At 43.6% G+C, this 16,271-nt stretch overlaps 1 protein-coding gene across 4 annotated transcripts in view; it reads left to right on the forward strand.

The window, feature by feature from the left end:
• The first annotated feature begins 1,865 nt into the window (after positions 1-1,865).
• The window catches only part of GBF1 (golgi brefeldin A resistant guanine nucleotide exchange factor 1), a 102,508-nt gene continuing 88,102 nt past the window's right edge, over positions 1,866-16,271 (forward strand). For 2 of the 4 annotated variants that reach the window (XM_080598186.1, XM_080598187.1), the window contains exons 1-3: positions 1,867-2,101; positions 6,641-6,746; positions 8,026-8,092. In XM_080598186.1, the coding sequence (XP_080454312.1) occupies positions 2,094-2,101; positions 6,641-6,746; positions 8,026-8,092 (181 nt within the window). In that variant the 5' untranslated portion in view covers positions 1,867-2,093. Of the gene's footprint in view, positions 2,102-2,289; positions 2,314-6,640; positions 6,747-8,025; positions 8,093-16,271 lie in introns of those variants that run through there. The other 2 variants (XM_080598185.1, XM_080598188.1) reach the window with 2 other exon arrangements.

Genomic DNA, 16,271 nt, shown 5'->3' on the forward strand with positions numbered 1-16,271 from the left:
CCAAACGAAGGCTGCCACAAGCAATTGCTGTGCCCCATGGAAACTGCTCTGCACAACCAGCTGGCTGCTCGTGTGCCTCTTGTGGAAGGAGGTGAACTGGAGAAGCAGCTGGGCAAGGGCTGTGTGGAGGATTGTCACTGCAGCCCCTCTGTATGCTCCCTGTGGGCTGAGGAGAAACATTCAAGACAAAAACTCAGCTGAAAGGCTGCATCTTTGCAGCGAGAGTAAAGCCCAGCTTTCCTGATCACACAGCGCGAACCTGGGGGATTTGCCCAGATTGTGCTGTTCTGATCCTGGGTTTCGCTGTCCCATGCTGTGTGTAAGAACTGGTGCGTTATCATGGGAATAAAGCAGCAAGGGACTTCTCCATCTTGGTCCTGCACCAGCATCCTTTGGTGCCCACAGAAGGCTCCAATTTGCTCATGTGGTCTGTACACAGCTGTGCATGCCTGTGCTGCCGGATCAGGCAATCCAGGACCCTGAAGTTCCCTGATGCTGCTGGGCTGGGGCTGTCGGTGCTGCACTATCGCATCCGCAGGATTTTCTGTCAGGCCAGGGTGGTGCTGGGGTGCCTGAAGGCTGAATAATGCAGCGCACAGTGCGTGCGGGTGAACTTGCTTCTCCCCAGACAGCACGGGGCCGTGCTGTATTATTTTCCTCTCCAGACAATGCAGTGCTGGAAGGTAAGTAAAAATGCAAAGCACATTGCAATGTTTGCTCTTTATTAATGCACTAAGATGCATTCGGGTGAAGCAGAAGGCTCCTGGCTGGCTCGGTTTCAAGCTCCGTGACAGGCTTCCATAAATAACACCTCAGCAGCTCTCCCGATCGGGCCGCGTGTGAGCCTGAGCTGCACAGCTGGCACAGGCAGGGGCAAGAAGGCACAGCGGGGCTGCAGCCCCTTCCCTGGGAGGGGAGGCAAGCTCCGCTGACCGGCACCGTGTGAGGGGGTCGAGCCCACGCCACAGAAAGCCCCTTCCATTATAAGGGAGCGGGTGGACAGAGAGCAAACAGCCAGCTCCAGGGAGAAAGTGCCACGGGGGCTGTAGGTGCTGCTGCAGCAGGGCAGAAGGGAAGGAGGAAGCACCAGCCAGGAGCCTTCTTGTTCTGCCAGCCTTCGCCTGCTGCTTAGGCGGCTTTTGCAGCCTCTCTGCGCTAGGTGGGTATTTGAGCACCTGTTCTGTAGCTGAGGGCTCAAGCTAAAATCTGCCAGCGGTACCGCTGAAGGAGAGACTGGGGCGAGATATTTTGGCTTCTGAGCCGCTGGCGAGGCCACCAGCACACGCTGCTTCGCTTTTGGGGATTTCTTGTGGCTGCTTTCCGCAACTGCAGCTCAAACTTCCAGCCCCGAGCCCTCGCGCTGGGGTTGGGCTGCCCAGGGGCGGCTGCGCGCTGCCTTGCCCTGTGCCTAACGCAACGTGTGTTTCAGCCCAGCTGCGGCAGGGGAAGCTGTGATGAGGGCAGCGAACACTTTTATGTTTTAGGGCAGTGACCAGTTCCATGCTGTAGGGCAGCGGCCGGCCCCGGCTCGCTCTGCCCCCTCACACCCCGAGGGCCGCTGCCCTTTGCCCCCCCCCGCCTCCCCCCCCACAATGCTTTGCGCGGGCGGCCCTGCCTCCCGGCTTCCCCTCAACCGCCCTTGCTGCCCCCCATCGGCGTAGCCCCGCCCCCCGGCGGCACGACTCCCCCCTGCGATTGGCCAGACGCCCCGCAAGTTCTACCCTCTCCCCTCTCACTGGCTCCCTCCGGCCTGTCACCGCAGGGCCCGCCCCCTCCGCTCGCAGCCCGTGCTCCCATTGGGCGGCTCCGCCGGCCGGCCGCCGCACCGCGCGCGGGTTGGCTGCGCGGGCTGCCCGTCAGCGCAGTAACCAGGCAGCGGGTTAGGGTGCGCCCGTTTCCACGTCAGAGCGGAGCGGAGCGGGGCCGGTTTCGCTGCCGGTGCCTGGAGGACCCCGCTCGGGGCCGCGTCGCCCGCCGCCGGCAGGAGGGAGGGGGCAGGGCCGGGCAGGGGGCGGGCAGCCGCGGGGCCGGGCCCCCCCGTCGCGACCGATGTGCGGAGCGGCCGCCGCGGGGAGCAGGCGCCGCCATCTTGGATGCGGGGGTCAGTGCCGGGCGGCCGGCGCCTGTCGCGATAGTGTCGCGACGCGAGGGCCGGGGCGGGAGGGAGGGCGCGGCGGGGGAGGGGGGCGGGGCCGAGGCAGCCCCGGGCCGGCGGGGGGGGGGAGGGGGAGGTGAGAAGGGACACGGTGACTGCCACCCCCCGGCCCCAGCGGTGTCGCGACAGGCGCGACTCGCCCGCGACAGGGGCCGCAGGTACCCGCCGTGCCCACCAACCCCTGCTTTTTGGCTCTTCTCTTGCAGGCGTTAGCAGCCGGCCTTCGGGGCAGCGACTCCAGGCCCCCGGCCTGGCCTCGTCGGGGTCCCCTTAAAAGTGAAATATCGCGACAGGGCCCCGCGGGCCCCGCATGGGTGCCCTAAAGAGAAGAGGAGGCTTGTAGGTTGTCAGGTGGCTTTGTGTTGGCCAGGAGTTGTCTTGGGGTTTGTGGAGCAAAGAGGGCTGCGCGTTGTGCTTTGGTGGCCGCACGTCGGTAAGTTACATTACACGCCGTGTCGTGTGAGGGCTGGAGCGGCCAGGTCCAGGTCAGGCACCGCGTATCTGGGCGCTGCCATAAGCAGCGCAAATTCCGGTCAGCAGAAACTTGCTTTCAGGTGCCACCTTTCCTTCATATGTAGTGAGCATGTCATTGCTCACTGCTGCCCTTTGCTACAGCAGTTTCAGTACATTTGGGTCCTTTAGCATGGCTGAAGGGTAAAGTTAGCGATGGGAAGAAATGACTTGATGGAAGCCGGCCAGACTTTCACTTCTGATGCTAACTCTTGCCTGTTTTCCAGAAGAGTTGCAGATGTTGCCCTGCAGGGAAAGGAGCGTTTCCTAAACATGTACCTGTGGCTTTCTGTGGTAACACCCACAAAAAAAAATTGTGTTCCTGTGCGCTGGGACAGTGTGTTTCAGGGTTGAGCAGTGGAGTGTTCAGCGCACGTGTGAGAGAACGTTTGCAGATGTAGATGTTGTCATTGTTTTTACATGAAAGTTTTGCATCTAATGCTATTTCAAGTCTCAGAAGAGCGATCGTTCCTGTCCGCAGAGCATTGGTGAAGGTTTTGACAAGCGTGAGTGTTAGCCTTTGTTGTTTTATGAAATGCTCAGGTGTTTATCTTCTTCCACTCTTCTAACCTTGTTAGCAGTGAGGCCATGAATGATGACAGCTTCCCTGTTTCTCGAGGTGGGCTGGGCAGCTGTGTTGGTTTGGAGCTGCCTGTTGAAGCTCTGAGCGGGAGCAAAATCTGAAGACTGGTCTGTAGGCTTCAGCAGATGCATAAACCCATCATGAGAGAGAAATAAGATTTTGTGCAGGATTAACTGAGGAAGTAGGAAAATAAAATGCTTCTGAAATGTAGTAGGTACTTTTCCTGATTTTTCTGTGTAACTAAGACCACAGAAGTTCATCCATTTGTTCCTATGCTAAGTCCGCTGTCTTGTGTGTGGTTAAAAATTCCTTTTGAGAAAGGTATCCCATCTTGATCTGAAGGCATCAGGAGCTGGAGGAACCATGGCTTTACTTGGGAGTTTGTTTCAACGTTTATTGATCTTAGCAGTTCCGGCAGCCTGTCCAACAGTTAGAGGATACCCCACTCTTTAGAGCATACTCTTGTAACACGAAGCCTGTTTAGCATTTTTTTGTAGTTGAGCATTTAATGGTTTTGTTTAACTACCCCCAGGCTCTCCTAAACCCAGTGCATCATTCAGTGCTGGTCTAGTAAATCTTAACTTTCTCGGTGCAGCTTCAGAGCACTGCTTTCAATCTTAAAACTTTTTTTCAATATAGAACATCTACACTAAGCTCTGAAGTGAGAGCAGTTGTTGCTCAAATGCTGAAATTGTCTTGACAGTTTAAAAAGGGTAAGCTTCAGGAAGTACAGAGTTTGGAGAAGCTATTTCCATTCCTTGAAATAAACTTTTAAACTGTTTTACAGGGTGGACGATGCTTTTGCTGAGTCCAACATGCAAGGTGAATCTCTCTGAAAATAGTTCTCTGGCCTTTTTCGCCCCCCTGTAATTATTTTCTGTTTCCTTCTCCAGCACACAGCTGCAAAGATCTCTTCCATGAACAAAGATAGTTGGCTGTGGTTTGCTTTGGAATGTGTTAGTACAATTTCTTGGTTGGCTGCAAGCTTAAATGTGGAGCAAGAGTTTCTCTCATCTTTACCCTGTGTTCGTGGTAGATTGGGCTCAATTTTGTTCTTGATTTTTTTTTTAGCTTAAAGGCAGAAGAAATAGGAGTACCATGGGCAAATTCTACAGCGTGCAGAGTAGTATTTAAGCTTTGGTGTTGTTTTCAATGGAACTATATCTGTTGAGTATCAGTGCGTGTGCAGGGCATGTGATACATGTGTTTGCTATTTCTTTACGTGCTTTTCCAAATCAGGTTAGGGGAGCTTTTGCTTCTAGAAGTCAGTTTGCTGAATGCATCGAATGGCACTGCGAGGTTTACGTGCTCCGCATTAGCTTGTAACAGTGAAGGCAGTGAAACTTGGGTTTTGACAAATTTGAATGTGCAACATTTCCTTAAAAGTGCCTTTGTGGAGCGGTGTTCTGTTCTCTGAGATTTTCCATGTAGAGGTATGGAAAATACTGGAATTGCTGAAAGAAGAGATAAGGGAGGGATTTTACAAGGGAGATAAAATCTCCCATAAACGTGTTGTACTGAAACAAAGATGATGTGCTGAGGTAGGAAAAAAAAAAGCATAAAATTATGGATCATATTTTAAAGCAGTCATATAACTAATACATGAAATAAGTTACTGTTGAGGAAGGGGACATCTCTCAAGCGTTGGACAGATGAATAGGAAAATACCTGGGGTTCTGTTACCTACAAATGTGGAGGGAGGTTGTAAACTGTTGTTCTTCAGGGCACAAGCACACTGCTTGGCACAACTGTTTGTTTATTTTTCTGAATCATCTAGCAGTGAATGAAAAACTATTGATCTGGTCTCTTACACCAGTTCCTGTATTATAAAGTATTTTTGTCTTTGCCCCTAATTTGTTGTGTAACTCTCAGGAATACCGTTATTTCTAACTAACTGAATGAAGTAAGAAGCAGTGTTGCTGTAAAATTGTTCATCCTGTTGCAAACGTACAAAATCGAAACAACAAATCGGATGCTCTCCCCTGATAAGGCATCGTTTTATATTTTTCTTTCTTGTTTACAGAGTCCTGAAGCAAATTAATCTCTTTTGCTCAGAGGATATTTGTATATTTGAAGTGTTGTTGATAATTCAAACATGTTAATTACAGCGAAGCCTGGCAGATCCAGGATGTCTGTTCTGAGATTTGTGTAGCGGTGTTTCCAAAGCTTGGGGTGATGGACCAAAATTGCATCCTCCCAGCTTTGCTTTTGCTACACGGGCAAAAATCCTTATATTCTTTCTTCTCCTCCACCCCAATGGAGTCCTTTAAATGTGCCTCTCTGATTTGAAGTGCTGTGATTGGCGTTTCATCTGTTTTCAGTCCTTTGCTTTCTTATGGATGTCCTGATGGGATTTAAAACTGGATTCCTCATGTTCCTTTCATATCTTCTGAAAAAGTCTCATTATCATCTACCATTTCACTAAATACTTCTTGCTTGCAGACATGGTGTCGTCTGACTCTGGACTCTTTATAAGTCCTGTTTATTCTCTATAAACAGTGATGTCTGTTCATTCCTCTCCATCGTTACTTGTTTATGCTCCACTATATCTGGGCTATAGCTAGTGGAGAGAGAACAATCTCTCAGTAGACTACTCTTGGTTTCTTTTTCTCAGGCTGTTGAAAATATTTCTCTTCTTGTACAATTCTTCTCTTCTGGCTTTCTCTTTGGGTACATTAGATTTAAGCTTTTCCCTCAGGCTCTGTGAGTGTAAATGTCTGCTTTTTGCTTTCACACTTTCTCCCCATGTTCCATCTGGTTTTGCCCATTTTGTGGGATCTTGCTCTTTCCTTTCTGTACGTGTCCTCTTTCTTAAGAAGTCTTCTTCATGAAGCAGGTGTGAAATCAACGTGTTTTGTAAATGATGTTATTTTGTCGAAGTTTCAAGTCCCAAAGAGTTTTGTTCTAGGCAGCTTATTCAAGCCTCTGATGCTTATTTAACAGAGTACAAGATTAGCTTTGTGTTCTGTTTAGAGCTGCAGGACTTTGCATAAGTGCAGGAGATGAGTGTGTTGTGGCATTGTCATGGGGGTGCCTGCTGGTACCCTGACACTGTATCTTTCTCTGAACTTACTTATGCTGGAAAAAAGAGGAATGCACCTTGATGAAGTTGTCTTGCTTTGCAGATGTCCCGTTCTAACTAACGGTCTATTCTCATGTTCTTGAAAACCTGCTTTGTGGAAAAGTACCTTCCTTTTGTCTTCTTTTTGGGGGGAAAAAAAAAAGTGTTCGCCTGCATGCACAAAACAAAGATCTAGAAGTGGTGTTTTTGTTTTGTTTTTTGTTTTTATCTCTGTAGACCTCCTGCTTGACTAGGGCCAACTCGATACTTTGTCTGAGGAAGGGAATGATTCTGAGGGGCTGAAAATTAATTGAATTATCTTTATTTTCAGGGTCGTCAGGATGGTGGATAAAAACATCTACATTGTACAAGGTGAAATCAACGCGGTGGTGGGAGCCATAAAGCGTAATGCCCGATGGAGCACTCACACACATCTGGTAAGTTACCTTAGGTTGTTGCTACCTGTTTGTGCTATGGCAGAAACCGTCTGGTTTTAGAAAACTTCCTCCATCTTTTTGGCGCTCTGAAGAGTACTTTCGAGCTAGAGTTGGAATGCTTTTCTGCATTGTTTCATGCTAAGCTGTTTGGGCTTCTTGAGTGTCAGTGACTGTCAGAGGTACGAAGCTGGAAATCTCCTACCTGTGTACCCTGAAAACAAATAAAAAAACCCCTGATTGTATTCCACATGAGAATCATCTCATTTAGACTTTTTATCTTCTATCATATCAGGAATTTTAAAGGTATTGTTTTTATTTATTTATTTATTTATTTATTTAGGGGAATGTCTGTATATATGTTTTGTACCCCATTACAGATGAAGGTCCTGATCATGAGGCCTTGAAATAACAATTGGGGAAGTCATTATATATGGGGGTAGTTTTACATTTTTCACGTGGCAAAGTATATTTGTTTTAGCTCTGTTTTGTGAGTGCTAGTTGCACTCTTGAATGGAACCCATTAATAGTTTCATACCTGTGCTATTAAAAGCACACCATTTCTAAGTAATGGTGCCTTGGTCAGTTTATGGTTTCCACAACGTAGATGTGTGCCTGTGGTGCACTTCAGAATGCCATGTGAATAGCAGGTGGCTGTCACCCAGCCCAAGTGCTTTCGGTTTGTCAGAGGGCAGGGTTCCTTCTAACGGGCATTTCTTCATTAGTGCTCACTGCCACCCCGTAGGAGGTGTGGCTGCAGATGTACATAGCTTGGAGAAACTGCTGTTCCTCCTTATTTTAATATCCTAAAGATAAACTAAGGCTAAAGGATGCAGCTTTTCATATAAATTTCATACCGTGATTCTTTCTTCAAGTTATTTTAATGGCACCAAATGTCATTGTATTTCTGTTCCCATTACGATCTGCATAGATTAACATTATAGCAAATCCAGATGAGCCATTTCAATATGGTGTGAGGTAGATCTGCTCTGAAATTTGTTGAACAGTGGAAGGCTAATCAGAAATACTTCTAAGGACAGTAAAACCAAAGTAGAATGCTCCGTCTTGAACTTACTCTTTGACATTTAAGCTGTACAGCATTGGGTAGCACAAGAAGGAAAATAAAAATGCTGCTCTTGATTGTGATGGAGTAAACAGGCTGACAGTGATAAACTCAACCCACAGTACTGCTTTGAATATGAAGGTGAGATCTTTACATACCCATCATTAAGATTTGTCTTCTTGCTTTATTAATGACTTCCTTCCTATATATAACCTATAGGATGAAGAAAGGGATCCCCTGCTGCATAGCTTTAGCGTCTTAAAAGAAGTGCTGAATAATATAACAGGTAAGCTTATGCAGAAATCAGCAGGTACGTGTACCTTCTAGGGTACATGCAAATAAATGTTATATTGTGTTCTGTGTGCAGGTGTACTTTTTTATTCTATTTACTACCTAGAGATCATATACTGAATAATGAGAAAAGAGTTAATAAGTATATGCTTTTCCAGATGAATAATACGAGTACTAAACTAGCATACAAATACTACTGTTGCCACTATCTGGACATATCTATCCCTCCGTGTGTGTGTGTGTATTGTGTGTGTATGTATATATTTGTGTGTGTTTACGTATGTGTGTTTTTTTCATTATACTGAAGCTTGTAGTAATCTGGGAAATCTGCTATATTATTATGTATAATCTTTTTGTGCTTTGTTTATGCTTTCTGATCTGTGAGTGACTAGAAAAATCTGCTTGGAAAGGTGGCTCCCATTATTGGGTTTCTCTTCAAATTCTTTGGTTTGTTGGGTTTCATCATTTGTTATCAGTAAGAAGTGAAGATGAGACTTCACTTTCCATTTGCACCTCTTGAATCTTGAGGTGAATGACTCAAGGTCTGAGTGTTTTACTTTGTGACCAGTTGCACCGAAAGGAGCTGGGATTCTGTATTAATTACAGAAGTAGAGCATATGGCTGTGATGTGGATTATAACTAGGTTTTTGCTCCCAGACAGTTTTTCCCCTGTTTCCACCCACGTTTTCTCTGTTTATAGTTTCAGGAGTAGCTATTTCACCCCAGTATATATTGAGAGTCTGGAAGTGAGGCTCATGCTGAGCTGCATGTGGCATTCTGCTGGCTCTTCCCAAAATTTCTTATTGATTGCAATATTCTAAAGAAAGCCTTATTTCTGATCCCCTTATCACAGTGAGCGTTCAGAACTACAGCTGAAGTTTGAGATGGTCTTTTCGCGTTTCTGATTGCAGAGTGTGCCTGTTCTCGTGTCAGTGCTGAGCCTGGAATCCCTTCAAAACTATGTTCACTAGAACTACAGTAGTGCCCCTTCCAGGTGCTGAGGACCTGTGCCAGCTCTAAGCCCTTATTCCTTCCTTGTTTGTGGCTGCCTGCAAGTGTAGTGCTTTATTTTTCTTTGCCTGGTGAACATTCCCTGACTGTGAGCAGGACTCTTCTGTGAGGTCGTGACATCACAGGCAACTCCTGCAGTTTGTATTTTTGGATAATATCTTTGTTGTGGGTGTTACACTTTTCCCCAGAGTAAATGAGTGGATTTGTGTATTTCTGTAAGCTCACTCATCTTCTGTAAGATATGCATACAGTCATCAAAATTGTTTCAGGAGGACGATTTCCTGGCACTAATCTGTCCTTCTATGAGATAAAATTTTGAAGATGAGACTCCTGAAGTTCTTTGCCATTATTGCAAATGGCACTTCTTATCAACAAGGTGGGGAGATGTCAGGATGCTTGAACAAATGCAATATGAGTAAATGTCAGGGGCTGGCCATTTATCTGTAGTTCCTGGATGCAATATGCTGTTGACTTGTTGGGAAAAAATGCAAGCCGAGTATCTGCTCACGTTAGAGAAAGCCAAATTCCGCGTACTGAGAGACTCTCTGTGAGTATTAGTCATCATGTAAGTAGGTTTACGCTGAGCTAGTAATTGCTTATATATGATGATGATAGCATATTGGTTTGATTACATGGGGTTCTTTTGAGCAGGTAATTTCAGCTTCAATGACTGTTATTTATAGACTAGTGTCTTGAGATAGGACATCGTTGCTATGTTCTTTTTTTTCATTTTAGACAGACTGGTTTTCAAGCAGTACTTTGATACAGAGTCTACTGCCTCATCTTCCAGGCAATGAAAAGTCCAAGCTTATTATTATTATTTTTAATTATTATTATTTGGGGGTGGGGGCAGAGTTTTTTTAATTTTTTTGCCTAGACCTTCCTTTCATGTCTCTTTCATTAGCTCATGGAAACACATTGCTTTTATATTTAAATTTATTCAAGCTGTAATCTTTGACATTTGAGTTAGCTTTTAGTACAATTTTGCATTTATAGTAATATATATTATGTATTTTCTCAATCCCCCAAGAACCCATTTTAATCTGTTCCGGATGCAAATTTCAGGCTGCCTTGTCCCATCTCCCCTCTTGCTCTCGCCCCCCCTTCCCCTCCCCCATGGAGCATGTTTGATCAGGTGTGGCAGGAATATCCACTGTCAAGCTGCGCCCTTTATATTAGTCAATATTATCCTTCCTTCCCTCCCACTCCCTTCATTCTCCTCTGGGCTTTACCAGTTGATTTATAATTTTGGAATTCTCATCGGAGTCTGTAATACAGTTTGTTCATTATTTAACCAAAACCTGTTTAATGAGCAAAGAGAGGCAATGTAAATGTTAGGCATGTTGCAGTGGAGTACCTTTTGTTCTCCTCTGAGCTAGTGGGTATTAACTCTGTCGTGACTGTGATGCTGAAATACCCTGGTCAAGGGTATAAAGATGCACTGTATACCTCCCGCAGCTAAAGATCCCCATTTCAAAGCGTTGCTCCTCAAGAGTATGTAAACTACATAATGTTTTTTATTTGATTACCAAAAATAGTAAATCCTTGCCTGCAACTATCTAGTGGTATCCCATCCCATTGTAATGTCTAAGTGGGCTCCTGAAGGAAACATCTAGAGAAGATGCTGTTGCTCAGCACAAACAAACCCATGCCTATGGTAAGAGTAGCTTCATTTCTGCAATTCAGCATACCTAGCGAAAGGCCTTGGACCTGATTTACAGGGAATGATGTTACTCTCTAAAATTCTAGCAGTGAAATTTAATTTTATGTAGATTTATAGGAGCTGATTAATAATTTGAAAATGAACAGCGTGTCTTCTCTGATCCCCTCTCACTGGTTCTATTTTATGCCATTTTTACACTTTCGCATGCTGGATATGTTTTAATGTTGATAGTTGCTGCGTGAAAAACAGAAAAATAGATGTTGTCTCGTCTTGGGTGGTGCGTATGTTACTCCAAGATAAACTTAATAGTTGAATCTTGAACTAAGATGAGCAGCGTAAGCCTGTCTGATATGATGTCTCATGTTTCCAATGCTCAGAAAAAAAATACAAATTACTGTCCTGAGTTATGACCGCATGCAAACAACGACTATTAAGCTTTGTCTAGGCTTGCAAAATTGAAATTGAGGTCTTCAAAGGTTATTTTAAAACTGATGGAAGCCTCAGTACTGGTACAGATTCCCATCTAGGGTAATTGCACCACAACTTTCATTTGACTGCTTTTTAAAGTACATTGAGTATCTAGAAAACATCTGGATGTTTAAGTCTGTTCACTTTGTCAGTTTTGTTATGGATTTAGGTCAACAAAAGGAAACTTCTTTTTGACATCCAATGGTAACGGAGCATCTTTTCTTTCCTGAGTGTTTCTAAGTTAGGATGCTCTTGAGCTCAGCTGGGAGAGGTTTTGTAACCAAAAATGACTGTAAATACAAACTCATTATAAGCTGCTTTTTCCAAGATCTGGTGAGGATTGGGTTTTCTTAAATCTTGCTGTTGGAGTCTTTAGACGATTCCAGCTTGATGCGTAGGTGAAAGCAGGTACTTCTGTAGTCCTTCTCCTCAAGGCAGAATTTGTGCTTTGCTCTGACTGGGAGGATGAGTCAGTAACCAGGATTTTTGTGACTGAATTCCTGCTTACTGGTGTGTAGGATGGTTTTAGGACAGAAAATAACTGAATGCAACTGCCTTGTACAAGTCAGCAGTGCAGTGGGAGAAGCAGGTGTTTGTGGAAAGTGTGTGCATCAAGAGTCTATTTAAATAAGGTTTAAACTAGGTAAACACACCTGTGAAGAGGTGCTTGTGTATATTTTAGGGCCATGAGTGCCAGACTGGAAGGTTTGAGTCCTTTTATCCTCTTGTGGTTCAGAGTCAGTGCATTTAAACAGAAGCTGCAAAGTAAGCTGTTAGAAGCACTCAGATTTCATGCACATTCATGACATTTTAAATGAATGCTTGTACAGTGGGTTCAGAAGAATCTTTTCATGGCTTATTTCAGACAAGAAGCTGCTGCAAATCTCCATCTTTAGAGGGTTGGCTGGGGCATTAAGAGCTGGCTAAAGGTCAAATGACTGTAACCATAGGAGAACCTTTGCCCAGTGTACCGATTTAATATACTTGTTACTGTAGCCATCAGTTTTCTGGTATGTAGATTTGATTGCGCACTCATTTTCTCATGTCTGATCTCTGGAAACTCAGTTTTTAAGGCAAATCTGACATTCAGATGAAACAATACAGAACTTTTATCCTGATTTGGGATTAATGCCTGAACTTTTCCTCTAAGATCTCATTTTAAGAAGTGGTAAATGAGTAGTAAAAATAAATGTAGGGCCTTTTCTCAGACCAAGCAACTCTGGCTAACATGTAGCTTTTGTCGTGTTCTCTCTCTATTTTTTTTAAGAAGAGCGGAAAGGGTGTAAGAATGCTTAAAAATTGAGAAAGTAAGGTTTCTTCCATAACTTTAATTCAGCCTTGCTAATTAGCAGGTGGCAATGCAATTTTAATCCATGTCAGATGATCTAACACAGTGTACAGAAGTGGTAATTCATTTCTTTTAATATTTTTTATCATCTTTTTACTATAAGAAATAGGAAGATTATGGTGACAACCTTAATCTGGTGCTTTGCTTGCAGGCTGAATCCAGACTACTTGATTCGTGTGTAGTGTATTCAGACTTTGCAGTAAATTTGTCATTTGTAAAGCAAGTTCCTAGGCTTCAAAAGGGCATACATCCTTCCAAGTGCAGAGAGAATGTAAATCAAGACACTATTTTTGCTTTAAAGCTGCAGGTAGTTCTAGATACTGTCTTTGAGAGAGGTGCATCTTTGTTCTAATTTCATTGTAGCATCAAATGAAGCAAAGGGCTGTTTTATGGCTAAGGTCTTTGACTTTCCCTCTGATAACAGGTTTCTTTTGACGTTTTTGGCGTAGATTTTCTTGGTGTTACTGGAGAAATCGTAAGCCAGACTCTTTCCAGGTGGTTGCTAGTATTTTTCCTTTACTTTCTAAGTGAGTTTCCTGGAGTGACGCTATTGTGTCCTGTGAACAATGACTGCACTGGGAGATTTCTGGGATGTAAACTTCTCAAGCCTGAAACTAACATGAAAATTGTGTTAGTTCAATATAAAGCAAGAAAGAAGAGGAATGTGCTTGATGAATAACTTACTATTTTTGAAGCTTAGACATGCACTAAGGCAAGCATTGTAACCTTTTTGCAAGGCTTTTCTATTGTTGTCTGTGGGGCAGCATTTCTGCAAAGTGTGAGGAGTCAGGTGCAGGGTCACTGGTCTCACTGGTCGCTGAGTTGTTCAGTGAGGCTTTGAACACAGGGCACTGGGTGGAATGGGACTCCTGGGAAGGGGAAGCTTGTAACAGAGAATGTGTAATCGAGACTGAACAGGCAGAAAGGGCTAGAGTGAGGCTGTGTAGCAACCTTAGTTTGAGAACATTTTAGCTTTTATGTTTGAATTCTGTATTGTGTTTCTGAGTTTTAAGAAACTTGCTGAATAAATTTAAAAGAAATGGAGTGACTATGGGAATGTCTAGAGAAAAAAAATCCACAACCAAAACCATTAAGATGGTCTTCACACAAGGTATTTCTGCATTTCTCTTCAAGCCAGAGCATCTGAACTGTCCCTTCTGCTGCCCACCATCCTTGCAATGCCACTTTAGGATCCTTTTAATGCGGTTCTTTGTGTGTAGTGTAAGACAAGAGCTCAGAGCTGGTCTCCTGACTGTGCATGGCTAATGACTGGCAGGTACAGGCAGGAGGTGGTGCTGTTGGAAGGAATTGTTTCCTGACCCCTAATCCTTAAGGACCCTAGGATTTAGATGGACAAGCGCTCCTGGCTGTTGCTTGGCAGAGTTCCTGCAGTGTACTTGTTCTCTAACACCAGCCTTCTGTTACCACTGCAGGGCTGGGCTCTGAAGAGCTGCCACATGTGCACGGTGCGCAACTGACTCTCTCTTGTTCCACGCTTGTTGAGCAATTACTTTCCCACTTGTTGGGCACTCCATTATTTCCTTCAGTTACTGCTTCTGTGTGAAGTGGAGCCATAAAGGAAATGGCCTAATGTACATACATTAGAGGGCTATAAATTGCAGTTTGATTTGGTAGAAGGGCAATGCCAGATGCTCCGCTGAAATTAAGGTTCCTCTTAAGTTATCCATGGAGGTTTTGTTCCAGGTGTTTTTGACCCTGCTGTCTTTGTGGTTGTTTGAGACCAGTTAAGAGTGATTGTGGCCAATTAAGAGACAGTAAGGCTATTTGCATGGTAGTAAAAACCTTCTGGAAGAAGAAGTGTATGTGAAAGTGTTGAATTCTAGTAGGAGTTCATTAAATATGTAGCCCTTCTTCTGTTCTCGCAGCTTTCCTTCTCTTTGCTGTCCTCTTTCTTCACTAAATCACTGCCATCTAACTAGTTAAAAACAACGGCTCACAGGTGGTCAACTTCAAGGAAGCAATACCTGTGTCAGAAAGTGCAGGTGCATATTTATATAGTTATGTAATAGAAATGCCACGTCTTGGTCACATATACGCAGCGTGCATACAGAAACATTCCTCGTCTCAAAAAATTTGTAGCTTTAGAGTAGAGAGGTCATTAAGTATATAAAGTTGTTAAACACTTGAAGGTTTTTCTTAATGATTACTTCCATTTGTCCTTCAAACAGGCCATTGTTGGCTGATCCCTAATAAGGTTTATAGCAAGATGTGAGTTTGAAGAAGAGGTTTGAAAGAGGATTCAATGAGGCAAAATGTCCTGTTCTCAGGGGTAGTGCAGGGATGTGTGATAAAGTGCAGCTTCTCACAATAATTGTTGCAGAAGACAAAAGCCAGCAAGAAGACAAGTAGAATGGGAGGTATGCAAGGTAAGTACAGAAGTAGCAGAACGATGGATAAAATTGTTATTAAAATACCAAATTGATTGGTATGGGGACATTAATAGTGAGTGATGTACACTTGTGGGGCTTGCTTGTTTGTTGCTGAACTTGCATGAGTTTTTTTTCTTTAAGGTAACTGTACCTAGCTTGTCTGCTGAGTGTTGTACAGTATATATTTCCTGAAGTTTTTGTGTGTTTTTTTTTTTTTTAATTTACAGTCAGGAAAAAAACATTTTCTTCGCACTTGTTTTGGACCTCCTTATTGTAAGCTTTTTTAAAAAAAAGACAGGTCAAGATAATGCTTTTGAAATTTGTCTTTAGAAAATGATACACGAAAGCCACTTTGTCCTGGAAGTAGATATTAAAATTTCCAGCTGCACCAGTCCTTTAATAACTCCTGTCATCTTTTAGATAGCACGACTTGAACTTGTTTTATGGCACCTCTAAACACAACAAAGAATGGAAAATTTGTTATATGTTGTCTGTAATATAGCGGATTAAAGGTTGGGTCTTGGGTCTTGTGATATGATAGATACTGAGGTGAAAGAGATAGAAATGATATGTCATGGATGAGTTTGAAGAGCGTTCAATCAAGTGTTTGTGTTGCCAACAGATACTTTTTGGGAAAAAAAGTTTGAGAGTGAAATGAAATCTATAAATTTATTAATACAGTGAGGAAGGATAAACTGTGATTGATTTACTGTATACAAGTAAATTTTCTAGGGACGGTGAGTGAGTACAGGTCATCACAAAATTGTAGAAAATAAATGTTCCTTTTCAAGATGTTTTATCAAATAGTCTCAGTTATTATGGGAAGTTGATGATAAATCAGCATTTGTATTGCATCATATACCGTATCCATGTGACCTGGAAATGCCATTTTAAGTGTTAAAACAACCTGCTCTTCCTTTAAACTCCTGATTATATTGGGACGTTCCTCAGTTAGTTTAGGGGGTGTGGATAGACACACTCTTCATCAGTTGAACTTCTGAACTGAATGTGCCTGTGCTCTTCGCATGGTGCAATCATGAAGTTAAAACTTGTCAGTTCAAGCTACTATTATTTGCCAGCGCATTGTGGAAGAAAGGTGTGCAGTTACATGACAGTTGAGGAACAGGGCACGACATTATGACAACAAAATAAAAACCCAACATGTCAGATGAGAGCTTGCACATACATGCAATGCAACTGAAGTTCAAAGTGATGTTGGCTTTAGCTATCCTGTTAAAATCCATGTTTTAGTTTAAGATAGTTTAACTTAGGTAATTTGTTTCTGTGATAGTTT

This window comes from Anser brachyrhynchus (genome assembly GCF_964034855.1).
Source record: "Anser brachyrhynchus genome assembly, chromosome: 6".
NCBI classification, from domain to species: Eukaryota; Metazoa; Chordata; class Aves; order Anseriformes; family Anatidae; genus Anser; species Anser brachyrhynchus.